We start from the raw sequence: 27836 nt of genomic DNA, 5'->3' as shown, positions 1-27836 counted from the left end.
CAGTCTTGTGTCATTATGTTTTGTTTTATCAAAATACAATCAAAGCACGGGTCATTAGAGTTAAGATCTTTATTAGACACCAGGCCGCCACACCAGTTACACTGCTGTACATCACAGCAACAGGCCACCAAGAGAGAGCAGCGGTTTTAAAAATGAGGTGCAGCAACAGTAGCCACACAAAGGAAAATAGTTCAAATATGATTTATTTTTTGTACAGATAACGTGAGGGTAATTGGGTGATGTGAGGATTTCCACGTTTCCTGAACCAACTGCTGCTTGTGGCAGCCGAGCAGCAATAACACACACAGTGTGGACAAAAAGAAGGGGCGCAATTAAAAAAACAAAACAAAACACATTTTTGATTGTTCTCTTGAAACTAGTGGATGGCTTTTTGCCACACTGAACAAACAGCAGATATCTAACGAGGATGCAGATGCAAAAATAAAGAATGAAGAAAAACAAAATTGTAAATTGTTTGTATCTCCTTAAATTCCACATGCTGTGAAATTAATATAAATACTTTATTTTTTCTAAAAGACATTGTGTGTGATGTGTTGCAGTCACATGCTGGCCTCCTCCAAAGGGAGCAGACAAGGAACAAAGAAGATAATGGCTGAACACAAATTTGCTTTCTGTTGGGTGGGAACAATTTTTTTTTTTAAATCCTCCAAGATGCTGGTGATGAACATAGTTTGAGTCCTCATCCCAGCTCTATGGTCATGAACGTTTACCTCAAGCACCATTCATGTTTATTCATTCTAACATATTCAAAGCACTCATAAGTCCCTCTGAAACAACAAACATGTCTACTGATGGAAATGTCTACTGAAAATTAACACACCGTACAGGCTCGGCATGATCTTAAGAAATAGTTAGCGGTGCTGTATGGGTTCAGAAAATCCCAACTGGAGCGTCTCTAGTAAAATGCCACTGTCGCCCCCTGGTGGCAGGTCTTTAAATCTGCAAGGGAAGACAGTCAAAAATGAGCATGGTGATGACTGAGAACACAAAACTCAAGTCACGTTAAAGAGCTTACCTCATCAATGTCCTCATCATCATCGCCAATGTCATCAAACTGGATGTCGTCGTCGTCTCCGGGACCGAAGTTTTCTGTCTCGTTGATTTTGGCTGTGACAAAAAAAGGGCACAAGTCGGCTGAGTGAACGCGCGTACTCAGTGTCAGGCATGGAAAGTTTGCAAGTACAGACAAATGTGACTTCCAACTTTGCAAAGGGCATCCACTAGAGGTAAAATGATGTTCAATGTTCATGTCTCCATCTTCCTATGTTATGGTTGTGGTATTCTTTTTTTATGCAAAAGTGTGCATGTTAAAAAGCCTTTAACAGACCTGTCTGCATAGACGTTTTGTGCAACATGAATAGTAACTTAAAAAAAGGCATTGGCCTCCAAGCATTATCTCTTTCCTCAGTTGGCCATTCATTTGTAATTATTTTTGCACCATTTTCTGCACATAAAACTATAATTTTTGTCTATAAAATGTGCTTTGTGGTAAAAATGTTTTTGGGTGTCTGGAACAGATTAATTGGATTTACATTACTGGGAAAAATTGCCTTGGTTAAGAATCAGTTTTGAGTTGAGTCGGACCTTCTGAAACGGATTAATGACGCTGACCAAGGCACCAATGTAGTTAATTATTACTACAGGTGGTTCTGGGGTTACGAAAGAGACTGCAATGTAAGCCGAGCTTCAGTGGAAGTCAGAACTCCTAAGTCACTCACACTGAACACATGAAGGCCATAAAAGATACAAAATATTAGATACTGGAACGAAATGAAAGTGATAAAAAGGATAACCTCTTCACCTCCCAGGTCTCCTTGTAACAGCGTACGGAATCCATGACCCCTATAGCATTCAATAATCTTTATCCTGAATAATAATGACAATCAAGCAGTTGGGACTTGAGAAGCGTGGCCATGAGCTTTTTATGATGTTCATTTTCACTTCGATGGTGATGGCTTTCCTTTTCGTTGGTGCACTGCCGCTTGGAAGACATAATGAAGTAAAAAGCTAACTAGTCAGCAATGTTATTCTTTCTCGGTGTGGCTGAGCAGACACATGTTGTATATTCTTTCGCCCGGCACGAAACGGAACGTCATACACCGAGGACCACCTGCAGTGGTGATGTGTGATGTCGATTCACTCACCGTGCTCTGGCAGCTCGCCATAAGCTTTGAGACTGCGAGCCTCATCTGCGTTGTACTTGAGGATGACGTCGGCCTTGTTGTCCTGCAATAAGACACGATTAGATACCCAAAAAAAACAACAACAAACTTGAAGATGAGGGTCTCGTTCCATCTGAGGCATCACCTGGTATTCTCTCAGCCCCACCAGGATGATGTCTGACGAGTTGATCCAAACCTGAACAAACGGAGAGGGGAGATCATCATCACATTGAACTCTGCGACCCGTGCATGTGGGTCATGTGACGACAGCAGCATTGAGCCACTGACAACAAGCCGACTCAGCGTTACGCTTCACAACATTCCCACCTTTTTCCGGAGTTTTCCTCTGATATGGCAGAGCCGCTTGGCGCCGTCAAAGCACATGGCCTCCAGACGGCCGTTCCCCAACATTTTAATCACCTGAGCATATTCTGGAACGATACGAGAGAGCCCGGAATAGATACGGAGCAAAGAGTAAGCAGCGTGACCTTGAATACAATGAGGCCACATGAGCAGGATTCCCAACGTTTGCAAGTCAGCTCACTTTGAAAACATGAGGACTTCATTTGAAGTACATTGTTACTGATTGGACAGTCTGGGAAGGCTAATCATTGTGTTAGTGTGATAACTTGTTCAAACATGAAACTTCTCTTTTCAGTGTGGCGCTCGTGCTCCTTCATAATATTTAGTGATTCATTTTACGGCTGCACAAAACAAAAATATTGAGATTGAGATATTGATTCACACCAACATGCAATCTCATTTCTAAATAGGCGCTTTAAAAACGGCAGCATCACAAAGATTCAAGATTCAAGATTCAAGAGTTTTATTGTCATGTGCATGGTAAAACAGCAGTTATACCATGCAATGAAAATCTTATTCTGTTCATTCTCCCAAGGAAAAGAAAGAAACGCCGCCATTACTATTTTACTCATGAGCCCACCCTGCATCTTTGTTAACGTGGCGGCCGACGCTTCCTCCTCCCCCAGCGAGTCTCGCCAGCCAGGGTGAGTGGGCTCTACTGCCCTGGCTGGCAAGACACGCTTGGCAGTGAAACCATGTGCGGGGAGCACGTACTTGACTTTTATTTTGACTTCTCTTTATTATGTGCAATATTGTATCATGGTGTGAGCGAGTATAGCCATGTTCTTGACTTAATGGCTTATTTTCTTATCACCTCCATGAAGAACAGCAGACAAACAGCATAGAATATGCCACAAGCCACACGTAGGACGCCCCGGCTCTACATAGCCACATATTTACAAGTCTCTTCTACTATATCGCGCATGGCGATCGTATTAATTACACGATAAATCTTCATTTAAGACAACATGCTCTGAGTTTTGACTTTATGGATTATTTTACCATCTTTCTACTGATTTCTACTCTAAAATGTGATGGCTCCCATATACATAACAGGCGAAACGCGACTGCATGACAGTCTTTTTATGATTCGGCTCTGTTTGTAAAAAAAACCCGCCACCCTAAATACTGTAAACTGGGGATTAAAGATGCACTCACCCTGTCCATCCTCTTTGAACACCAGCTCTCTCTTCTCAGACTCATTTTCGTTCTTTCCACGCCGCCGATTCTTTCCTCCCTTACCTAGAAGCAGAAGCAGGGCAGAGGTTAGGAGGACACAAACTTCAATGGACGACAATCAGGTCGCGCGACTTAAATTAAGCAACTACACATTGCCAACGTGACGTAGCATGGCTCTGAAACCCTTGGTACGGTTGTGTTTTTAACAGTAAACGACTACAAGAGAAAACTCGTTAAATAAAAGGAGTGGTTTTAAGCCACCGCTCTTGATGACAACTAATAACTAAAACAGATGTCAAAGGCCAAGCGGGTGTGATGAAACTCGAAACTAGCTAGCTAGCTGCGATGGCTAGCGGCATAATTACAAGCCTCAGTTGGCATCGGGAGCTAGCCGGCTAAGTTCCGCTTAGTGTCACGACAGTGAACCAACTTTAAAAATCAAACTAGTTGATCTGAAAGACAACAAGGGCCCCGACAAAAACATGTAATCCGTGTAGCTAGCTAGCATTAGCAGCTAGTTGTCACGTTCCCCCGTGCGTGTCTCCGCGGCGGGCTCGAAGACAAAAAAAAAAGACAAAACAGACACCTTTCAACACCTCACCGCTACTCACCTTTATTCTTGGGCATATTCCCTCACACCTCCGTCAAATTAATCTCGGTCGTTGGAAAAAAGATGAACGCCTGACTTGTTTACAAGTGTCACGAAAGCGTAAGCGCTCAAGTGGACCGAACGAGGCGACAAGCTAGCTAGCAGCCACTGGTACCGCTGATGCTCACACCCTGGATTGCGCGTGCGTCGTCCGAGGGCATTCAGAAAACGCTTTATTGAACAAGGTTAACGGACAAAGACAAGGCTAACACTTGTCACAGTTGCCATTTTCTGTGACTATACTACACTGAACGTCAATGTATTCATCGTAAATTAGAGTGTCATTTATGTGTCATGGTGTATGCCAGCCTTCTGTGTATGCTTGTTTATCAAATTATATATCTATTTGTTGCCATGGAACGATGCAGGAACATTTACAAAACATTCTCCCTACTTATTATATTTTTTGTTTGTTTGACATGACCCTGCGGACGTGAAAGTGTGTTGTTCATACACAACACCAGGGGGCGACAAGTCGTTCGTGCAGCTATGGCAGTGGTCCCCAACTACCGAGGTGTGGCTGGGTAGCAGTACGGTAAAAATCTCAAACATGCAAAAGGAAACACACGAACCTTTTAGCAATTAAGTTGCATGTTTGTAAATAACTGCATTGAATTAAGTGTAAATATATCTCAATTTCAGAAATATTTTTCCAAAAAGTAATCAATGTATTTTATTTTGATGTCAAAGATGGCCTGTGTGTCTGTGAAGAGGAAACACGATGTGAACAAGCTTTCTTATTGGGGCTGCTACAAAAAACTGAACTGATGAGCAAAGCAAAATTCTACCTTAATTATGACAATAAAATATAATTTTGTGGCTTCCAGACATGCTTATGCACCAAATCCTTTGTGTGTTATGTGCCAGGAAAAGTTCATCATTCAGTCATTTTTTATTAAAGTTATAAGGAGCCATCCAGAACTTTCCACAACAGCATTGAAGACGTTTCCATCCAGTTACTTGGAAATATTACAGCAGTCGAAAGATTAATGAAAAGTCAACAAGGTCATCGGCTTATTATTATTTTTTATTTTTTCATAGAAAGTCTCCCTGCAGGTAAAAAACAAAACAAAACAGGTGGTGCAGCAGCAGGGCTGAACACGTCTGACAGGTCACATCAACGAGGAAGAGAAAAAAAGATGACAGAAGACATTTGTAATTACAGAAACAGTACTTTTTTTTTTTTTTACATTCCTTGTTCCCAGAACTGTACGGCGACAGATCACCCATCCTGTCGCACACATTCATGACGAAAACTTGCATTGTAACGCTGCTCCCTACTGGCTGGGAGGGCATGTGCGCTGGTTCAGGCAGCTTAAGAATTGCACTGTTGAACATCCACCACAGGGGGCACCAATGACCCAATTTCATGAAGCTGCGCTGACGTCAGACTAGAACAAAAACGCGGATCATAATTCATGAGTTTTCGGAACGGCACTTTGGTCCCACTCGGCCTTGCGTGGTTGTGCTCGTCATGTCGTCTCCTGTTGGACGAATGAAAACCTGAGATGTTTTATTTATTTATAGTAGTAGCAACATCAGAGTGGAAGGAAATATTGTTATGGAAGCCTTAATTGCAGGTCACAAAGTCTTATTTGGTGACGTCTCCTTGTGTTCCACTTTGGGACCTGAAGGGTAGCAGTGACCTTTTTAGTCTAGTACGACAAAGTCTACTGTTTTTGTTCTTGCATAAATCACATGGCCTCGCTCCCATTCTGACAAGCGCTATTGTCAGTGGCAAGAAGCTACAGGGCTTAATAATGTCGGGTAAATAACTCATTTGCATACGCATGACATCATGACGTCATGTTAGCATTCAGCATCGTCATTTGTCAGCTCCACACTCCAACTGCGTCACACCTGTCAATAAAATATGGAAACGGGACAAATTCCACGTCCACTTGGAAGATGGCGGCTGGCCAAGAACAGTGAAGGAGAAAAAGAATGACGTTTGGAGGCGTCACAGCTTAAAAAAGGAAAAAAAAAAAAGAAGACTTGAGTTGTTGTCATTGAGATGAGAGACTTTCCCTTCTTGTGCAGCTGCTCTGTGTTGAGAGGAGGTGTGCGTCCGCCCGCTGCTCAGCGGCCACGTAACCATGACGACAGCGTTAAAAACATCCTACGACTTTAAATGCTTATGTTGGATTATTGTGTTCTATGATAATAGCTTCCCGGTTTGATATACACACGTGCTCACTTCCTGTCCTGATTGTCCAAAGCAAAATCACGGCCGAGGCCAGACAGAGTCCGATAAGGTGCGGGGGTTGGGTGGTTGGAGAGGTGAGGGCGATGGGTGTGCAGGAGGGCAGCGGCCCCTGTGCTCCTTTTTGGCGTTAGCGGTTCCAAGATTCTATCAGTAGTCTGTCCAGCCGGACCGGACCGAGGTCAGAGTTGGCATTGGGTGAGGGCGGGGGAGTGGTGGAGTGGGGGTAGTTAAAGGTTGTTGAGGTCACAGAGCTGTGGAGGTGATCTTCTTCACCCCTCTTCGCTGGGCCAGAGTGGAGCAGCCCACCGGCTCCAGCACTGGTGGGACGTTCCTGTTGAGGGCCGAGTACGTGGCGGCCATCGCTCCCTGAAACGTCACAGCCAAACATATTTGGATTGATTTTTGGGAATGGGAGGAGAGAAAATAAAGACTCAAAACAGTGACGTCACCTTGACAAGGTGCGGGGCATCCTGTCTGTTGAGGGTGTATTTCGGCAGCTGGTCTCGGTGAGTCACCCACGGGTGGCGGAGGACCTGGCCCGCCGTCAGCCGCTGGTGGGGGTCTACGTGCAGCATCTTTGACACCAGGTCCTGAGGAGTCAACGTTAGGGTCAGATAGGTAAACTAATCACCTGTTTGTATGTGTGTACACGCTAACTAAACACACCTTGGCCTCTGCGGACACAGAGTTCCAGTATCCTCCCGTGAGTGAGAACTTCCCACTACCAATTCGAGCCAAAATATCCTCGGGCGTGTCCTCGGGGCCGTTGGCGAACGGAGTGAAGCTGGAAAAGGATGGCGGCAAAGAAGAAGACGTTTTGCACCTTTGCTAGGAAATGATTGGTGATGTTATCTCATCCAGGAAGTGTTAGCCTACCCTGTTAGCATTGTGTAGAGAAGAACTCCGAGACTCCAGATGTCACAGGCTGCATCGTAACCCTGCTTCTTCAGAACCTGTCAGCAAAGCACACACACACACATTTGGATGACTGACTTGCCATGCACAGTTTTGAATCTGCGGGTGCTAATGAAGAAGAAAAGACGAGTCACCTCCGGAGCGACAAAGTTGGCGGTGTAACACGGCGTCATGAGCAGGCCGTTCTCTGCCCTCAGCTGCTTGGCGAAGCCGAAGTCGCAGATCCTGATGGACTCGGCGTTCCCGCTCTCGTCCACATAGAGGATGTTGCTGGGCTTCAGGTCTCTGTGCACCACCTGCACACCAGAGAAATCTCCCAAAAGTGAATACAACCCTCAACCATTTCTATTACAGTATATCTTCTTGAGGGACTATAATATAGAAATGTATACTTTAGAGTAGACAGTGTACAGCTCGTATAGCAGCATATATCATAGTCAACACACAGCCATTATTGTCTAAATAGCTGACAACACAAGAGAATTGTGTCGTGCCTACAGTCAAACATGGTGGTGGTAGCTTCATGGCCCAGGGACGCATGAGTGCTACCAGCACTTGCGTGCTGTGGTTTATTTCTCGCTCACTTGTGTTGCCAGCTATTTGGACAATAATTCACTGTATTATCATCAAGACCTTCTGGACAGTTTAGGGAAGGCCCTGTTCTAACAGGCAAGGTGCGTATGTGGGACAAGGTGTGCACGTGTACTGTGTGCGTATGTCTATGTGGTGAGATGGCGAGCATCCAGACATACCCCCTGCACGTGCAGGTACTCCACCGTCTTGGTGATGGTGAAGAGAACGGCGCTGGCTTCCCGCTCTGAGAAGAACTTCTGGCGGAGGATTTTGTCCAGCAGCTCTCCGCCCTTCATCAGCTCCGTCACCAAGAAGACGGAGCGGCCGTCATCATAGACCTGTGTCCAGATGGGAAGTTAAAGCGCCACGCGTGGGGGAAAACTACAAAACTACCGTGCGTATTATGACCCTCGACTCACGTCTTTGAGCGTGATGATGTTGGGATGCTGGCCGTATCTCAGCAGGATCTCCACCTCCTCCGTGGGGTCTCGCTTGGCCTTGTTGATGATCTGCAACGGGGGTATGGGGAGATGTTTATAATGCACTCAGAGGTCGGGGGTCACACTGCTGTGTCCTAACCTTAACGGCGTAGTCCATGCCGGTGCCCTTGTGGACGCAGCGCTTGCAGATGGAGTACGAGCCCACGCCAATGTCCTCTTTGACCTCGTAGGTGTCGGAAAACTGAGACGTGCTTCTGTGGAGCTGCTGCAGGCGGGGGCGCAAAGTGGTGTGTCATTTTTGGCCAGAAAATGGAACAATTCACGAAGCAGGCTCATTTAGTGCGCGTGTGTGTTTACCTTAACAATGGCATTGGGCATCGGTTGTGTCGTTTCCTCTTCTGTTATTGCCACAAAACTGAAACCTCTGAAGAGCTGATGGGCGTTGGCACTGGGCGGGACTCCCGGAGAGTCTGACACACACACGGAGCTGTTATTTCATCCTCTCTGATGTCATTTAACACGGGGAGGAGACTGGGCGGGGACAGGTCGTACCTCGGGGCGTTTTCGCCGTGAACTCCGGGTCGAAGTAGAACGTGTCGTCGGGCCGTCCCGCGGCAGGCTTGAAGGGCGGGTGGATCTCTCTGCGGAAGAGTTTCTATGGGAGGAGCGACAGAAGCACCAAAACTTAAGTCATAATGGCCGCCATCGTGACGAAAAGGACACGTTGAAATGCGCAAACCGACATTCCAGTCGATAGTGCTGAAGAAGTGATGCCTCTTGATCTCCTCCACGCCATCCGGGCCAGCTCCTGTAAAACATGAGCAGTTACCAGTGGACGCCAGCAGGGGGCACATTATTTACATTACAACCCACTATTTGACAAGCACTGGAATAAGGCCTTTACCTAATCTGTTGGAGGGGTTGCGTTTAAAGAGATTCCTGAGGAGACTCTGGGCTTCGGAGCTTAAAAACTGTGGCATTCCCAGCTTGGCCCTGCGGAAAGGAGCGACAGAAGCTTGAAGATGCAACATGATGCATCACACAGGAAACACACCCTGCATTTTAAATGAAAACTGCACTTTTTAAACATTTTGCCCATCATCCACAATAGTTATGAGAGACATGAATACACGTCTTTCTCTTGTCTGTGCGTTCTTAAGATTTAAAACAGATAAAAAGAGACAGCTAAGAATGCACGTAATAGGACGCACCTATTCCCCCTATAAAGCCTTCTGAAAATAACTCCAAAAAGCACCAACAATGCTCCATTTACATAAAGTGACCTGCATATTAATCAATCTACATCAAAATTGTTATTATTATTATTATTATTAACATTGTTATGCTGAAGAACTACTTTAATTGTGTAGTGACACCTCGCCACACCATACCGGCTAGCTTCACTGCACACACGTCAGGCCACTACTGAAAGGTAATGCTACATACTGAAGTTGCAGCCACTGCTGCATTGATTTTGTTTATGAGTGTGGAAAAGTTAACGCTAGGTGTAGCGTTCGTTTCTATGCTGCTTTGTGAAATCAGAAAGGAAGGTCCGGTAATGCTTAAAGATGATCAAATTACGACAAAGTACTGCAAGTACTACATGTTATCATGAATGTGGCTGTTACTACATGGTCACAGCATGTAGATAAAACGTTGTGGGTTTTTGGAAGGTGTTTTAATAGCGGGCTTTGTAGGCATAAGAGGTATGTCCCATTACGTGCATTAACAAGCTGCCTCTTTTTAGCTCTTAGAACGCACAGAAAAGGGAAACGTGTGTTCATGTCTCACAAGGATTGTGGATGATGGGCAAAATTCCAAAAAAAGTGCAGTTTGACTTTAGCTCAGCGACAGTCATGTTTCCTATCTTCTTCTTTCGCCTCTGACCCTTATCTTCCACCTCTTGCTTGACCATGACTTGCTGCAATCGTGTGCACAGTCACTGCTGCTCCATCCCCCCCAGCCATGTCTGACAAGCTAATAAAAGCTGCTAGCTCAATAAATAACAGTGCGTAGACTCACTTGAGGATCATGGTCATCGTCTCTTTCCGGTCTTTGCCTTGAAACGGCAGCGTTCCCGTCAGCATCTCGAACTAAAAGAGAATAAGAGTCAGAAAGTACATGAACCAATAATAAGTGAGTTTATTGATTATGTTTTAACTCATTTACTTTGAGTGTAAGTGATAAGAATATCCACTTACTCTTTTTCTTTGTCTTTCTGTTTATTTAGACCACACACACGCATAATAAAAATGTTGTTGTGACTGTCTGTGAATGCACTTCGCGCAAGTGTGGTGAAGTGTTGTTTACTCTGTGGGGACACAACACTGTGCCTCCTTCTGCAGTCATAACAGAGGTGTGGCTTGCCATGGTGTGCTTGCGTTAATTGCGCTAAAAAATTTAAGTAATTAATAAAATAAATTAGTTGCCGCCATTTAAGTGTTAGTATTTCTGACAGCCCTACTGAATATGTAATAATAAAGCATACAATGTACCTACAGCATAATAATGCAGCATACAGTACGCAGCACTGGCACTTAGTCTGATGACCAGGCTAAAAGCTAGCATATATAGGGCTCAGAGTGTATTGTATTCACACTGGGTCTCAGATCATAACCCCTGCAGGGGTTCTACTGGATTCCAAACACAATGTCTACGATTCGTCATCTCACCATCAGGACGCCGTACGACCACCAGTCTGCGCTGTGTGTGTGCCCCCGCCGGTTGACCACCTCCGGCGCCATGTACTCCACCGTCCCACAGAAGGAGTACGCCTTGTTCTCGTGGTCGATGGACTCCTTGCTGAGGCCAAAGTCTGCAAGCGCACAAGGATGTTGGAGTGACACATATCGCAGCATCTCTTAGTCGCTATAGTGTCAAATGACTACACACCTGTCAACTTGATGTGTCCATCCTCATCCAGCAGGATGCTGAAAGAATACAAACAAGGTTTTTTTGTTTAGTTTTTGTACCAGAACCAACAGCAGAGAAACATGACCATGCATGTCTTTATCTCAAGCATCCCAATAACTCAATGTCCTAACATGAGTTGGTTTAAGAAACGGCACAATCATATTGTATTTATGTACTGCATTCCACATAATCTGGATTTCTTCATTCATTTTGCAATTTTTCAAAAGTTTCAGTGTTTTGCGGCTTTTATTTTAATATTATATTATCAATGTTGTACGGATCCTTTGTAAGTGTGACACGAATGCGGTTATATTTAAAAGCCTTTATATTTGAATTGTTAAACATTAACTTTGGGAGTTGTATCTCCATTTGACCACCAGGGGGCCTTGCCGTCTCAGTGAGTCAGTTGGTCAGGCAGGTACGGTACTGTAGTCTGTTCTCCGCTTCAGCCAGACGGAAGCAAGAGAAGAAACCAGTTCCTGTTGTCCGCCTTGTCGTCTCTGTCTCCTTTACAGGGCCGGTTACATGTTCCATCTGCATGTGACTGTGGTGCAACCGCGTTGCTTTACTTGAGCTTATGTTCCAACACATTGCACGTGGCTTTTGTTGAGATCTAAAGCTGTAATTTTTGTTGGTGAATATTAACGCTGAGAGACTATCATCACACATCCACATTTCTGTCAATGTAAACAAGGACGATGATGACGTGGGTGGGCTATGCAGGGACACCATTTGATTGGTTAGAGAGTTTTGAGAGATTTAACTGGCCAAAAAGACGATGACTGGCCCAAATGTGCGAGGAAGTTGCGGGGATTGGACAAAGCTGCGAGGCCGCACATCATTTGCGTTGTTTGGGACAATTTCGCGAAATCCCAGAGCTTCTGCTTAATGGAGTTTGTTAAGCATGCTCAAAATAAACAAAACCACAACGGTGTGTGTGCATACTTCTCAGGCTTCAGGTCTCTGTAAATGATGCCCAGGCCGTGAAGGTGATCAAGAGCCAGAGCGAGTTCTGCGAGGTAGAACTTCACGTCTTCCTCCGTGAACATCACCTGAAACACACAATTCAAATACAGTATCATTGTAGATTCAAATAAATGTCCATCGATTACATGACAAAATGAGAGTGAATGAATAAAGTTTGTGTTGTCACGTTGTTTGTGTGTGTGTGTGTGTGTGTTATGTACCTCTTTAGAAAGCCGTGTGAAGAGGTCACCCCCTCTCAGGAAGTCCAGGATCAAGTAGAGCTTGCCCTCCGTCTGAAACGCTGATGAGGAAAGGTAGCGATACAGATGAAGACAGCCGGTGACCACTCCCCGTCGAGGAGTGGAAATCATGGCCTGCGTTTGGCCGGACCGTGGCGCCATGACTCATGGCTCTGGTGTGGGATTGGCTGACTCACCGTAGTGCAGTTTGACAATGAAGGGATGGTTGACCTCCACCAGGATGTCTCTCTCCATCTTTGTTCTGACCCTGTCACGCACTGAACACACAAACACAGACACACAATCAGCACATTAAAACCATCTTACATAATTGAATTTGATTAGTTTCAGTGGCGGAGGAGCCACACTGGTGTGTTCCTGGTCTGTGTACCTTTCAGTGTAGCTTTCTTCAGCACTTTCATGGCGTACAGTTGTCCGGCGTCGGGACCCGTGATCTTCCTCACCAGGAAGACCTACATTATGCGCACAGTCATTTTGTGTAGCCAAGTTGTGTGTGTGTGTGTGTGGCGGCAGTAGCGCGGTTGCTTGCATTGTGTTGGAGTGCATTAATGGAAAGCCAACGCGGACGGGAGGCTAATTGCTCATTCATAAACATGATGACACTCAGTGGGAGGGTGGAGTGCCCTCAGCCTGCCATCTCCGTGGCAACGAGCTCTCAAACATTGGCACTGATTTTAACGTAAATGACACACATACACCCCCCCACCCCCAAAACACACACACCTTCCCAAAGGAGCCTTGTCCCAGGACTTTGCGCAGCTCGAACTGGCGAGGGTCTGCCTTCTCGCATCCCTCCTTCACGTGGTGAGTGATGCTGATCTCCTTGATGGGCACGTCGTCCTGTAACACACACAACTTGTTATTGTTTGTGCTAACACCTCACAGGTCAGGTTCTCAAGCTGCTGCTGCTGACCCAATGATGATGAGCGGTTTGATTGTCGAGAATTGGATTTAAGAGACCAGAGGGCCGCTGCTGCACAACCACGTCACATGACCATCACTACCTCCTTCAAGCAGGAAAAGCAAGAGGTTGCGTTTGGAAACTTTGCAGAGGGGTGGTGCACGAGAAATTTATTGACACTTTTGGTCGTTACAGTCTGCTTGCATTGGGGACACCCGGTCCACAAGACCACCACCTGCAGGACTGGAGTGGAACTTCTCAATATTATAATATTATATGTTTAGGATTGTTTGGCCTTGGCAGAGGTCTACACGATACTGAGTGACATTCTAGCTGCTTGTGTTTATTGGAGAAAGAATTCTGGGACATCAAGCGAAACCACAGAGCGACGCCATTCGCTAACGACAAGTCGAACAGGCTTCCTCGGCATTTGTCATCTGCACATTGGGAGATAACAACGCACATACACACACACACACACACACACACACACACACACACACACACGGTTGTCATGGAGCCACCCCCAATACCTGCACTGTGCTGTAGCAGAGTGACTAATGATGCCGTTCAGCCTTCCAACTGGAATAAAACAAATCCTAATCTCCCATCATCCCTTCCTTGTCCATCATAGCTCTGTACCTGGACATCCCAGGTGGACGACCTGCAGGCTCCCAGGGCATGATGGATCCTGTAGTCCAGCGTGCGTCCCAGGCTCGGCGGCGACAACATGCTGTGCTGTGCGTCGAGACAGAGCACTGCCGGCTTCTGATCATTCCTGACACTTCTTCTTCTTCTTCTCTCTCGCTTGCTCTCTTTCGCTCTATATTACTCAGACACATCTTCACCTCCCTCCTTTCCCGCGTTCCCGCCTCCTTTCTCACCACTTGTCTTTACTTGAACGCTTCTCAACCCTCGCTAGCTGCTATTCTATGACACATGCGTTTTCGGCCTTTTAGGGAAGTAAAATCTGCCGAACGAGGATGTAAAATTATGCAAGTTAGGACAATGTTTCAACTTCACGGACCTTAAACAGTACAATTCTAAAAATGGATTGGTTTAACATAGCTGATTATGTAGATGTCGGTAAGTAATAATGATGACATAAACAAAATATACACCATTGTAAGCAGGATGATGCAGAAATAGACAGAAACACTGAATAGCTAACAATAGAAACACCGAGGACTTGAGGAATGTTGACATTTCAAATGAACGCGTGTGTGTGTGTGTGTGTGTGTGTGTGTGTGCGTGTGTGAGTCAGATCACAGATGGCGGATCGGAGCCGGAGCGACAGGATGCTCATGTCACACCTCTTAATCACGGGATTAAAAGTGCAAAGCCAGCGCCTGCGCTCTGAACACACACACACACACACACACACACACACACAGTCACATAAACACGAGGAACACCAAGGAAGAGGCGCATACCCGAACATGTCACCTTCCTCTCAAACCTGTAGTTGCTCGCAACAGTTATTGGATGTGTGCTTTGGATGGAAACCAACGCCACATTCAGGCCATACAGTATGTGTGGAAATTACATTTGTGGCGTTCCCTCTCTGTTGCGGTCAAAATGCTTCGGATTTTGTAATTTGGGGGTGTGCGGGGGGGCATGCTCCCTGCACTGTAGTTTTTACCATCCAAAAACAATGTTACGCTATATTAAAAACAGTTTGCTCAAGCACTAGGACCAAGTGGAAAAGGAGCACTTAAGCTACAGCTTGTTTCACTTTGTACCGCTCACAAGCTCATCGATTTTTTGCTAGCGTGTAATTGGCGCTCCACGTTGTCCATGAGTGCCTGGACTTGCACATCGAATGCCAAATAGTTGTTGATTAATTAGATCATCGCTTAATCATTGATTCATCGATGAACTGGTGCAGCTCTTGCATAGTAATCTTAAATGGCCAGTCCACATTTTGCTATTGCACATTATGCCCACTTCCCCGGGAGATGGATGGTTCATCGTGGGGCGTATGCGTGGCCAGCCAAGAATTTACTGTACCAGCCGGCAGCGGATTTTGGTGGCCTCAAGTTTTATAACAAATGCTCTCATAACCGTTTCTCAATAAACACGTCTACGCACACCAATCACCCTGTCCATGACATGCATGCTGACAACTCACAGTCCAGCTGCGGGGTGCAGATCCCAAACAGCCAAACATTCCCCCCCTCTTCATGGCGGGCGTGCGGACGGCCGTCCTGTGGCTGCCGTCCGTCCTGGGGGGCAGCAGGAAGTGACGGAGCGCTTTCAGCTGGCCTCTCAGCGCCCGCAGGAGGCCGTCGAGGTGGCACAAGCAGGCCGGCTTGGTGTCGGCCGTCATGTCCAAACGCAACGCAAGGCAGGAGTGCGACTTGTTGTTTGTGGCGACACTGTGACAGTGAATGACTGCAGTGCGAGGGGATACCCACAGTAAGAGGAGCTGTGTGCGAGGAGGAGGGGGGGTAGTGGGATTCCCCACACTGACCCCACTCCCCTCATCTACTGACTCACAGCTGTAACCTTCCATACAGAGTTTCCATCAGGTGTTCTGGAGACCCCCCAACACACACACTGACCAATGACAACAAACCACGAGTACAAGAACCCCCGAGCCCCCCCCCCTCCTATCAAGTACACAAGTTTTACTGTCACCTTCGCTGATGTCAGTCTACTGCATCATCACTGTGATTCTCAATGAAACTACCACACTTTTTGTGTGTCCCAATTCCGCCACCTATCACACCCAGACACACAATGTGCACAATGCAAGTGCGGTGTCGGCGGCAGGTTTGACATTTCTTAGGTTACCTCCACCTGTTGTCACCCTCCGTGTGTGAGGACACATTTCAAAGACAAAGTGGACCGCGACAAAGAGTCCTGCCACTGATGTGACAAATAAGTCATTTACTGCACTCTATGTCATATTTCCGTTGGTCCTACGTGCAGCCAAGGTAAAATAAACACTGCACAGTAGATCAGCTAACTTTGATCATGAAAACATTTAAAAAAGGTCCCCTATTAATGAAATGTGGCTTTTGTTACATGTGTCCCTAGAGCATGTTTATGAGCACTGAATGTGAGAAAATCTATCATCTCCCTCACTTGTTTTCTCCTCCAAGGAAAAACTTCCTTCCCCAGGCTTCGCCTCACATCTTAAAATGCAGCCTGAAACTCTAGCCAACTAGCCATCAGTCAGTTACAGGCGTGGGAGCTTTAAGTGTGATGGCTTTGTTTCTCAGAGAGCATGTATAAAAAAAACAAAAAAAAAAAAAACATTTCAGACGGCGGACAGGAAGCGAAAAGGGAGGTTCAGAGATGAGTTCTAGCTTGTTGTAGCCCGTGATATTATCATGATTGTTATTAAATGATCACTGTTTCGTGGTAGGCTATGGTCTATTATTCGTCATATGTAGTATGTTGGTCACTCGGCGGCAGTAATGACACAAAAAATTGAGACATTACCTGACATGACATTACCTTAACACTGCATGATAGAGGGGGGAAAAAAAGTGTTTCCTCCCATTCCGTGTGGAAGTGGTATGTTTTTGGCTTCTTAAATTTAGAAGAAATAGCGAGGCTAACTGGTTAGATCACAAGCTTGTTTACTCGCAAGCTTGCTGGCACGCGGCCGTCTCAAGTTCCTGCACCATAAGAGTTGCGCAATGTGTAAGTGTTGCGCAGGAGTGCAAAGGTGACTATAGGGGTGCTATTTCATGTCTACAGGGCTCTAGAAATGATAAAAACCCTATTTAGAAAATCATTAACAGGTGTTCTATGCTCCAACTATAAAAATATTCAATATATTGATTTATTTATTGAATCCTATATCACGAAAATTGATCGTGGTCGGGCCTGGAACCCATTAAGGGGATGACCGTAGGTTAGAAAAACCGTGATGGAATGGAGCCGCAAAATTGGAAACGCAATGTGGCGAGGAACGAGTGCACATGTAAAAAGTGCACAAAAGCGCTTCTTAGCTCACTAGCATCAAAGCTACATACACACAAAACGGCTAAAAGCACTTTTAAACTGTCTAAATTCCAACATCGAGGCTTAATTTTGAACTTCCGATACACTATTGTGGGACCTCAGACATGTAAAATTGGTGAAAGATAGTATAATATACTGCGATCGGCTGGCGACCAGTCCAGGGTGTACCGCGCATGTCGCCCGAAGTCAGCTGGGATAGGCTCCAGCATACCGCCGCGACCCTAATGAGGATGAAGCAGTATAGAAAATGGATGGATGGATAGTATAATATGTGAGCTTTAAAACGACTAGACACTGACATTACTAGAAATGTCTCCTTGACACAGAGAGCACATACAAGTCAATGTCATTGAAGTGTGTGTGTGTGTGTGTGTGTGTGTGTGTGTGTGTGTGTGTCAAGCCTCTGCATAGCATCACAGATTGAGCGGTCCGGGATTCCATTCCACACAATCTGCAACCTCTAATCCTGTTACGCAATCAAATTAACAGGCTGGATGGCCACAGTGCACTCTCTCTCTCTCTCTCTCTCTCTCTCACACACACACACACACACACACACACACACACACACACACACACACACACACACACACACACACACACGTTTGGGATTTGTCAGGTTAGAGACTGAAAGTGCATTTCCGCTCGCTTGAAGCCTGTGGCTCAAATAACATGCTCGCAAACACACATACACACACGCGCACACACCTGTCAAGCTGAGAGGGTGGCTCAGTACTATAAGCGCTGCTATGAAAGTATTAAAAAGGGGCGTGCTGCTACCACGCACTTTGCTCTGTGGTTGCACAACACAGCGCCACCTGCTGCATCAGCACAACAAACAGACCACACGCTGAAGAAATGATGACGAGAGAGTAGGTGAGAAAGATGAAGGGAGGAGAAAAGGTGAAAGGCAGACCGGACCAATCAGACACAGAGAGACAGAGCGAGGATGAGCGCATGAAACATTGATGAGGAGGAGCAGTCAGGCCGTTATCATTTATTCAGGAGCTGGCAAAGACCAGACACTCAATCACTGCGACGCACACATGTGGACGCTTTCGTGAATGTGGTGGAAGAATGATTCTATAATTATATACAGCAGATTCTGGGTCAGATGTAACAGCATCACTGTGAGCAAGTGAGGTGCAATACAAAAACCAAGACTGTAAACAAAAACTGAGGCAAAATTTTGGTTTAAAATGGACAAAACCGAGGTTTGACTGTACTGCAAATAAAGTATCTTTGTTCTATCTACGCCAGCAACATGTACAGTCATCCCACGTTTATAGCGGTTAATTGGTTCCAGACCTGACTGTGACAAATTAATATATATATAATATAAGCATATTTTTGTAGTAAGAGCATGGAAAACCTGTTTGTGACTTTCTAAATACGGTTTTTAACATTATTACAGCCCTGTAGACATGAAATAACACCCCTATAGTCACCATTACGCTCCTATTTTTCATTGTTTAACCAGATTGCATAGCTATTATACTTCAGGGACAGCCGCTAGCTAGCAAGCTAGCGAGCTAACCAGCTACTCTCGAATTTATTTCATTTAATAGCTTGTAGTCTACCACAAAACATCATTAATTCATTTCTGAAAAACCATGATATAGCGAAGGAGAGATAAAATAACCGCGATATTGTGAGGGATGACTGTGGTGATGGCAGGAGGTAGGTACATCATTGTATCCCATCTGTTGCTATTCATACAACATTTGAGGTGCCTTTGCTCAATAAAGGTTGGGAAACACCAGCATGCTGCACACAGACGGAACATTGTAGGTCCTGAAAAACTTCTAAGCAACTTCTGAAGGAACAAAACAACAGTTGTCAAAATTTCTGCAATCTGAACACAATATCTGACTAACCGTGTTGAGAGTCATGCACTGCTGCTACAAACACTCAAATAAAAGTTGCTACACAAACTGACTCATCCTTTTCAAGCCAGTCATTGCACATTTTCCGAGAACGTTCAGAGCAGCAGGGAACGCTAGGGAACCAAAAAAAGGCCCCTCGATGTAATGATGGTGAGCGAAAAGAAGAGGCCAGAGGTACAGTCAACACATCCATGTGTCATCCATGTAACCATGGCAACCTGGTCATAACACACACAAGAGAATGTGACAATGTGTTGGGACGGTGGAGACTTTCAAGTGCTTGTCTATCCACTTATTCGGCCATAACTTCACCAAGCACACACACACACACGCGCACACACACACACACCCCTCCCTCATTAGTGGAATCAAAGCACTTCATCAGTTGCCAAGTGAGGCTCTCCAAGCCTCTTAATTATACAGGGTGCAGAAATGCAACATGTGAGAGCGCACGCCATGCTGGGAGATGAATACATAAAGTCAACGATTATCACTTTGGTCACATGTTACGACAAAACTATTCCCAGCGTGTCCTAATTGTCTTTGGAGCAGATGCCCGGACTCCTGCTACTGTTTTTCATCAACAACACCACACAGAGGGGTGACAGTCCTGTTGCCTGGAAAGATGTCTCAGCGTGTCGCTAGTGCATGAGCACGCGGTCTTTACACAAAAAGACGATGAGGGGGGGGACTTGTACAGAATCAGTTAAATGACCACAGACGCCAGCTCAAAGACATCAAAGTGCTGACGCAACATGACTTCCAAACCAAATCCAACTCTGCACCCTGCTAGACCACCCGAACACGCAACAATACACACTCTACAGTCACACAACCATGTGACAATCCCCGCAAAGGCTGTACCTGGAACCGGAGTCTCCTGGCGTGCAGTAAAAGCGTCTTCATGGCGCTCACCCTGTCATGACGCCCGAATGCATCCAACTGACAAGAGAAGTGACAGCTGAGCAGAGACGAGGGCACACGCACACACGGGAAGACCCCCCAGCTGTCCATCACGTCCTGCCATTGTCTCCCTGGCAACAACATCTGCGCAGGAAGCAAACATCTGTGCGCAAAGCCGCCCATCTCACACACATACACACACTACGTGTAACTATTTAGAGATTTTAAGACAAAACCGATACGATTTCCCACTGGTCTTTGAATGCACCATGAAACTTGCACAAGAAGCTTCTTGACAGGAAATTATTAGGAAACTGCATGAAATTCCACATGTGGCAGCGAGGAGGAGGGGGGATAAGGGTGTAGATAAAACAGAGAGGGAGTTTGGAGCATCCGTGGCAAATTCCAGCTCAGGCACAGACAACCGTCCTTGTCTAATTGTCTAGTCTCACCAGTAATACTAATCATCACTAATAAGCAATAGTTGCTTATATGCGGTCAGCTTCCTGTGTGTGACACTGTTGTGCAGACACCGTAAGGATTAGAGACCTGGCACGGTGTCCTCGCAAGACTTCAGCGCCACAGTAGAAGCACCAGTGTGTCGCCGTGCACTGTGATTGGCGGCTTCCTGGAGAGAGAGAGAGAGAGAGAGAGCGAGCGAGACGAAAGCGCCTTGTTCAGGAAGAGCGCTGACGGGTTGGGACAGATTACATCATCGCCCTGTGACCTCTCACAATGGCAGGACCCACAATGCACTGCTCTCAGCACCCCACCCCACCCCGCCTGGCACCATGAGCACGCACACACACACACACACACACACACACACACACACACACACACACACACACACACACACACACACACACACACACACACACACAGCCTATTATTAATCAATGCAATTATCAATAGCCACTCACACGATAGTGGGCAGAGCCGGTGTCTCCTTGAGGGTTTTCAACTGAAGAGCAAAGTTCCTGTACTACTATTCTACCAGGGACGTATTTCCTGTCTTGGTCATGTCCACCCTCCAGAAGACAACATTGAATTTAAAATCCTTGCCTTTCCTGCCAGTGTAATGACGTGGTGTGGGATCACTTCCTCATATACACACACACCTGAGAAAGCTGCGTGCGTGTGTGCGGGAGTTTAAAAAGGCGCCACAGAAAGTCAGCCCAGATGGCTGCACAAGATTAAACACCATCTGCCAAATGCCCCCCACCGCCACCACCACCACCACCACACAGGAAGTTGTGACATGATGTATGGAATTAGAAAAACGAGCAGTTCAATAAGGAAAGGCATTATAATTTTAGCTTGTCTGATAGAGGCCTTGCTCTCTCTCTTAGGGAGTCATGAATAATGAATCTTTCCTTGGCTAATTTGTCAGGAAGACCCCGGCTTGACGGCGGGAAATGAGACTACATCATGGTGTGTGGCACAAATGATGTGGACTCGTGTCCACAGAGCAGAGAATCAAAGGCTTGAAGGTCTTGCATTATGCAAAACTGACTTTTTAATGATATTTTAAACAGTAATGTGTGTCTCTAGAGCACCAGGAGAAAAATCTTTCATCTCTTTCTCTCATTTTCAAAAGCCCACAGGCTTCGCTACACATCTTAAAATGCAGCCGAGAGCTCTGCCAACTATCATTCAGTCAGTCAGTCAATGAGCGCTGTCAGTTTGATGATTATGCTTCTATTTAGCGAACAGGCTAACCTAGCATGATGCTGCTGTTAAAATGTGAGTGCGATGTTAGCACTTTAGCATCACATAGCTGGAGACAGGTGTGGACAAACACAGATCATGAGTATTAAAGCTACAGACACACAAAACAGCATGTTCCCGTTAAGGCTTACTAAAAGCATTTTTAAACTGTCTAAATCATGGGTGTCCAAACCTTTTCCAGTGAGGGACACAGTGAAAAATGAAAGGATGCAAGGGCCACTTTGATCTTTTGTGAAGCATATGCCAAGTTTTGTGACATAGGTGAAGAAGTGTATTATTTGTATGAACTTCGGTCTTTGCTCTTTTTTTCCTCATTTTTGATGTGTTTTTTTTACTTTTCCAAATATTTCAGCTCTTCTTCAACAATCTTCATAAAGTAAATGTTCTTTTTGTAATATTGTGACTTTTTCCGCAACCGAATTTTGCAAAAATTACAACTTTATTTAGTTTTGTTGCTTTATCATAATATTTCCACTTTAAAAAAAATCTTTAATATTTCCACTCTACTCTATGCTGCTAAAATGACATTATTTTTCTTCATAATATTACAAGTTTATTCTCATAAAATTGCAAGTTTTTTTCTCATTAGAATACAACTTTTCTTAATATTTGGACTTTATTCACTATTTATTTCATTTCTGCTTTTGTTTTTTAATTTTCTTTTTGTAAATTTTCATCTTGTAATTCTGACTATATTCCCCATAATATTTTGACTTTATTCTCATAAAATTATAACATCTTCCGCAACCTAATTTGCCAAAAATTATTATTAAATTGTTTTTTTACGACTTAAAAAACAAGTATTTTTTTAATATTTAAACTTCATGCTACTAAAATGAAGTTAATTTTCCTCATAATAATTCCGTTATTCCTATAAAATGCTGACTATTTCTGGTTAGATTACAACTTTTTTTCTCCTAAAATTTTGATTTTATTCTTGCAAAATTATTGCTATTTTTTTCATTTGAGCTGTTTTTTTTTTTCTTTTTTGTTTTCCTGTTAAATTATATTTTTAGAATGTGCTGCGGGCCAATAAAAAACAGCCGTGAGTCGCACTTTGGACACCCCTGCTCTAAATCAAGTCAAAGTTTTTGGACAACACACTTCTGATACACTATTGCGGCACCTCTGACTCTTATTTTAAAAAATACTATTATGTGCCACCTTTAAAGAAGTTTGGAAGGGGAGCATGTTACACAAGGCAGAACCTCTCAGGAACATTTGATGTCTTTTCTGTGACCTCATGCTTGATAACTAGATCACACATACACACACCTTGGCAGCAGCACATTGCAGCATATGGCAGTCCCTCAAGAGAGCAGTGATGTTCCTAACGTTGTCTGGGAATCATTTTCTGTCTCACGGGGGCATCACTGTGTGTGTGTGAACACGCTGGAGAGAGTTAGGACACGTGTGCATGTGCTGAAAGCCGATTAGCATAAGAAATATACAAATTTAAAATTAACTTTGTCCTTAAAGTCACTTTGGGCACGTGGGGTCAGAATTTCAGGTCACAGGTTGCCTCATTATCTCAGTTTAACCTGACTAAACACACACACATACACTTATACAGGACCATTTGCACATAGCCTCTTGCATCTGGGTGGAGAGGTGTGTATGTGTGTGCGTGTGTGTGCGTGTGCATGTGTGGGGAGGACTCTAGAGAGCCAAGTAATGACTACTCAGCTCTTCTCAGACAGACGATCCATAAGCCATCTCCTCTGCATTTAAAAATCGATGCCTGCAGCTGCCGCCAACAACCACACACACGCATGCACACGCACACACTGCAACTAGAAATAACCTTTTTCGGTGCACTCAAGTGGAGACATTAGTCTTTACACCGGATTGGGCGCTACATCAGTGGACCACGTGAGAGGCGTTTAACCAGATACGTGTGCACACGTATGTTGTGGTCGTCAACAAATCCTACACACACACACACACACACACACACACACACACACACACACACACACACACACACGCACTGCATGTAAAGATGATGCCATGAGCTGATGATAATAACATTGTGAGGACTTGTTTATGTTTTGGGATGAGTCACGCCGTTGATCATCAGCTGCAGCGAGCTTCACTCTCAAAACGCCAATTATCCTGCCTCGGAGTGGGCGTCAGCTTACTGGTTGGCCGTCAATCAAGTCTCGCACACACACACACACACACACACACACACACACACACACACACACACGCAAAGCATCACAGAACTTACAGCGCAGGGCGGCATGGCGTCATCGTCACCCACCGAGTCCTCGATGTCGTTATGTGCATCCTGTAAACACAGAGAGGTGAAAAGTTAACATGGCGGGGTCACATGGCAGGTGCTTCCTGTGTCAAATTGCACATTCTGCTGAAGCACGTCTTTGTTGGTGGTCGTAACTGTACACTGGAAAGACGAAATGTTTCGGTTGTGCAAAAGGAGGTCCGATTTTGCCCCAAGACAACAAAAGCGAGCGCACCGCTCTGCCTGTGCTTTCATTTTCACTTTCCCTCTCATCATCTGCCACCTGCTGCTCCCTGGTGAAGACTCAGACCTCCCGGAGGCTCCAGACGGTAACAGTGTGAGATTGTTCCGCAGGGACACCAAAGTGGTGTCACCGCCACGCAAAGCGAAGATGAAGAAGAAGGGCAGACAGGAAGTAGCGTTACATAAGGCAGCTTAGCAGCCCAACGCCTTCCCTGCTGGAACAGCAGCTGTGATTGCGACACTGATAGCACTCCTACTACCAGCAAACTACTACTTGTTAAAATCACGCAGGCCTTTATGTTGATGTATTCACAGTATCTCACTAAAGTGAATCCACCCCTAACATTTCGGGAAGCATTTTATGATATTTCCAAAACGGATATTTCCAAAGACTGAAAATTGATATAATTTCGAGAAGTCAGTGTACAGCTTGTTTAGCAGTATAGATTCAGAATTCACAGACAATGACATTGTCGAGATTGCTAGCAATGCAAGTGAGTTGCAAGATAAGTGTATCTTGTCTCCAGTCGAGCATGGTGGTGGCAACGTCAACACCACCCAGTGCCGGCAGCACTCGTGCAGCCCTGGACCATGGCTTTACCACTACTATCTTGCTACTCGCTTGTGTTGCCAGCTATTTAGACGATAATGACTGTATGTTGGCACATTTTCAGTGGATAGCAAATCTACATTCAATGAACCGCATCTCCCCAGTGCGGGCAGCACTCGTGCATCCCCAGACCATGATGCTACGACCACCATGCTTGACTGCAGGCAATACGCAATTACCTTGCTCCTCACTTGTGTTGCCAGCTATTTAGACAATAATGGCTGTGCATAGACTCAGTGGAGAGCAAAGCTATACTTCTCTACACTGACTACTCTAAAGTATCCGCTTCTATGGTATTGTCCCTCTACAAGATATACTCTAAAAATGACAGTATGTGGGAGATAGTGCACTTGGCTATTGACGAGCAACTGATGGCGACTGTCGGAGGAATCTCACAGTGGTGCACAATGCCGGCCATAAACTTTGTGTGTGTGTGTGTGTGTGTGTGTGTATGCGTGTGCGCGGATGGGAGCAACTGCAACATGCTACAACATGGTGCAAAATTCCAGGGATGTGAGCGTGTTTGATGGCGAGCTTCACCAACATATAGAAACGCGTATTGAGAACAACTACACAAGTATAAAAGGTGCAATCCATTTAGAATGATGCTTTCTTCTGTGTCTGCTACAAACACAAACTACACACAAAGCCTCCTTACAAGACAAAACAAGCGAACAATCAGGTGTAACCACAGAGCATTCCTGCAGCAACATTCCCTCCCACTAACAGGATGGAACTCTTTCACTGTGCTCGCTGACTGAGCTCTTCAGTTCTCGCCACTCTCCCCTTTTGTGACAGCCGCCGTCACACACACAAACTTTAAAGGTGTAACGCTGGATTGAGAGGTCACTTTCATCGCCGGCGTGACGTGACAGCGATGCGGTGTGGGAAAGTGGCGAGCAGGTACGAGCTTGTCGCGACGCCGTGATTGACTGACTCACTACATTTTCTTTGTAGCTGCAGCCACTGGTGAATCAGGGTGGATTATTCGCAGGCCGATGAGTTCGTACACGCTCACGCCGCTCCGGTGACACCGCACGCAGGAAGTGGTCACGCATGCCCCACACAGGAAGTGGACTTATGCAAGAAATGCCTTCCTGAATCATACAGACGAACGCCTCCTGTTCGTTACCAAGATTCAAAAACTTGAACTGGAACACACACACACACCAGATATGTCTCACTCACTTTCTGGAGCAATCCCACACCTTTCTACAACTGCACATTCATTTTTTGCATAACACCACAAAACACTAAGAATAGGACAAAAAACTGGAAGATACAAGGCCTTAAAAGAGAAATGACGTGCTGCTTCCACTGACGTTAAACCCTCGATGATGTCATTCTCCACAAAAACTCACTTAAAATGTGTGTAGGCCTATTTGGAAGCCACTGCAAAATGCTTTTGCTGGTATCTTTACAGTCCCAGTAGTAATAGCTGGTCCTACTATCTTTAGACGCTTTTACGAGCTGCCTGCAAATTTGACCGGGATCGCTTTTCGGATTAAATGTTAGAAACAGTGGCGCTAACTTGGCACTTATCTCCAAACTGTGCATTCGTTATTTTGTGCAAAAACACTGACTCAGGGTAACATGTAAAAGTCATGGTGTGAATACATTATGAGTAATTGATACAGAGAAGTAGGATGGAATAAGCTGTGCTTCTTCCTACTCCTTTTCAGACATGATGAATTGTGCAAATGCAACCATGTGATATTCCTTCATGATTATTGTTAAGCGTGTCCAAAACAAATAAACCATAACATACCATATTTATACTGCACATGTGTGCTGTCATTGTTATTTTGTGCTATTCCTGGGGTAAATTATCATTAAAAAGAGGCATAATGTCTGAATTGAATGATTATAAAAACACTAAAAGAGAGCTATGTACATATTCTTTGTCCCTAATCAAAACTACCTGTTGCTTTTTGGCAGGGATCTTGACATACTTTTATTCATTTTTCAGTGTTTCTGAATCAGTTGCTTCCTGTAAGCAGTTCGAAAGCTGTTGCACGGCTTGAGTCAAAGCTTTTGTGACACACCTTGAGGATCTTATGTAAATATAGCAGATAGGTATGAGTAGGCCTCTTTATGTCCTAGAAGAATATTCGTGCAAGCCACATTAATCTTCAGCTCTGACACTGCTTTTTTTGTATTATTGCATTGTCACTCAAACAGTTCAGTCATAACCTTGATGGTGACACACTTGCGACGAGTTGTTTGTTTTTGCAAACGTTGACTTTTTTTTTGCAAAACTAACTTAGAGGTGAACAAGGGACTCACCTCTCCTGCCGTTCCCCCCACCGGCATCTTCTGCCAGGGATCGGCCAGCTGAGCCAGCGGCATCTTGTCCTTCTTCTGGTTCGGCTTGTGCTCTTCCTCCTGGCTGTAAAATTCCTGCTGTCTCGCCCGGGTACTTGCACTCCAGTCGCCGGTAATCTCTTTCGGCCTCTTTGACAAATGTTCAGCTAGTTCCGCGTCTCTTCGCCGGTTGCTTGGTGGAACTGCTGGCTTCTGGGGCCGAGTGAACACGAGCTATCTGGGGGTATATTGTGGAGCCCAGTCTGCTCCTTGCACCGGGCGGTCGAACATGAGAAACGGCGATGAGATTTTTTTTCTTCCAGATGCTCATCCACATGTAACATTCGACTATCGGTTGACGATCTGCCGCCCCCTCTCTCTCCTGTCC

The 27836-nt window shown here is 45.2% G+C and overlaps 2 protein-coding genes across 10 annotated transcripts; both read right to left on the bottom strand.

Moving 5' to 3' along the window:
- Nucleotides 1–54: 54 nt before the first annotated feature.
- eif1axb (eukaryotic translation initiation factor 1A X-linked b) lies at nt 55–4503 on the bottom strand. The gene is made up of 7 exons (XM_054765308.1): nt 4337–4503; nt 3705–3788; nt 2511–2614; nt 2329–2379; nt 2166–2247; nt 1037–1128; nt 55–960 (listed from the first exon to the last, which is right to left on the bottom strand). Exons 1-7 carry the CDS (start codon nt 4350–4352, stop codon nt 955–957), a joined length of 435 nt encoding a protein of 144 aa, XP_054621283.1. The 5' UTR covers nt 4353–4503; the 3' UTR covers nt 55–954.
- Nucleotides 4504–5383: 880 nt separating this feature from the next.
- rps6ka3b (ribosomal protein S6 kinase, polypeptide 3b) lies at nt 5384–27836 on the bottom strand. 9 transcript variants are annotated; one of them, XM_054765300.1, is made up of 22 exons: nt 27431–27836; nt 24280–24339; nt 13371–13487; nt 13018–13099; nt 12824–12904; nt 12609–12688; nt 12367–12473; nt 11401–11438; nt 11181–11323; nt 10531–10601; nt 9413–9501; nt 9252–9316; nt 9061–9163; nt 8866–8978; nt 8648–8773; nt 8488–8577; nt 8248–8406; nt 7630–7791; nt 7457–7533; nt 7247–7364; nt 7030–7170; nt 5384–6946 (listed from the first exon to the last, which is right to left on the bottom strand). In XM_054765300.1, exons 1-22 carry the CDS (start codon nt 27491–27493, stop codon nt 6824–6826), a joined length of 2208 nt encoding a protein of 735 aa, XP_054621275.1. In that variant the 5' UTR covers nt 27494–27836; the 3' UTR covers nt 5384–6823. The 9 variants fall into 9 exon arrangements, with proteins under 9 accessions (XP_054621275.1, XP_054621278.1, XP_054621277.1 ...); XM_054765303.1 differs by lacking the exon at nt 27431–27836 and adding an exon at nt 24527–24606; XM_054765302.1 differs by lacking the exon at nt 27431–27836 and adding an exon at nt 24453–24567.

Source organism: Dunckerocampus dactyliophorus, chromosome 21, assembly GCF_027744805.1.
Source record: "Dunckerocampus dactyliophorus isolate RoL2022-P2 chromosome 21, RoL_Ddac_1.1, whole genome shotgun sequence".
Lineage (NCBI taxonomy): Eukaryota > Metazoa > Chordata > Actinopteri > Syngnathiformes > Syngnathidae > Dunckerocampus > Dunckerocampus dactyliophorus.
Note: the sequence above shows the minus strand (reverse complement) of the source record. Positions and strands in the feature narration are given on the sequence as shown.

Coding starts and splice junctions, on each gene's coding strand:
- eif1axb (XM_054765308.1), bottom strand. Junction 2,615..3,704: donor GTTCAAAGAGGATGGACAGG/GTGAGTGCATCT, acceptor GTATCGTTCCAG/AATATGCTCAGGTGATTAAA. Junction 1,129..2,165: donor TGGCGAGCTGCCAGAGCACG/GTGAGTGAATCG, acceptor TTTTTGTCACAG/CCAAAATCAACGAGACAGAA.
- rps6ka3b (XM_054765297.1), bottom strand. CDS start 16,063: ATGGAAGGTTACAGCTGTGAGTCAGTAGATGAGGGGAGTGGGGTCAGT. Junction 12,905..13,017: donor GAAGAAAGCTACACTGAAAG/GTACACAGACCA, acceptor TTGTGTGTTCAG/TGCGTGACAGGGTCAGAACA. Junction 12,474..12,608: donor TCACACGGCTTTCTAAAGAG/GTACATAACACA, acceptor TGTGTGTTTCAG/GTGATGTTCACGGAGGAAGA.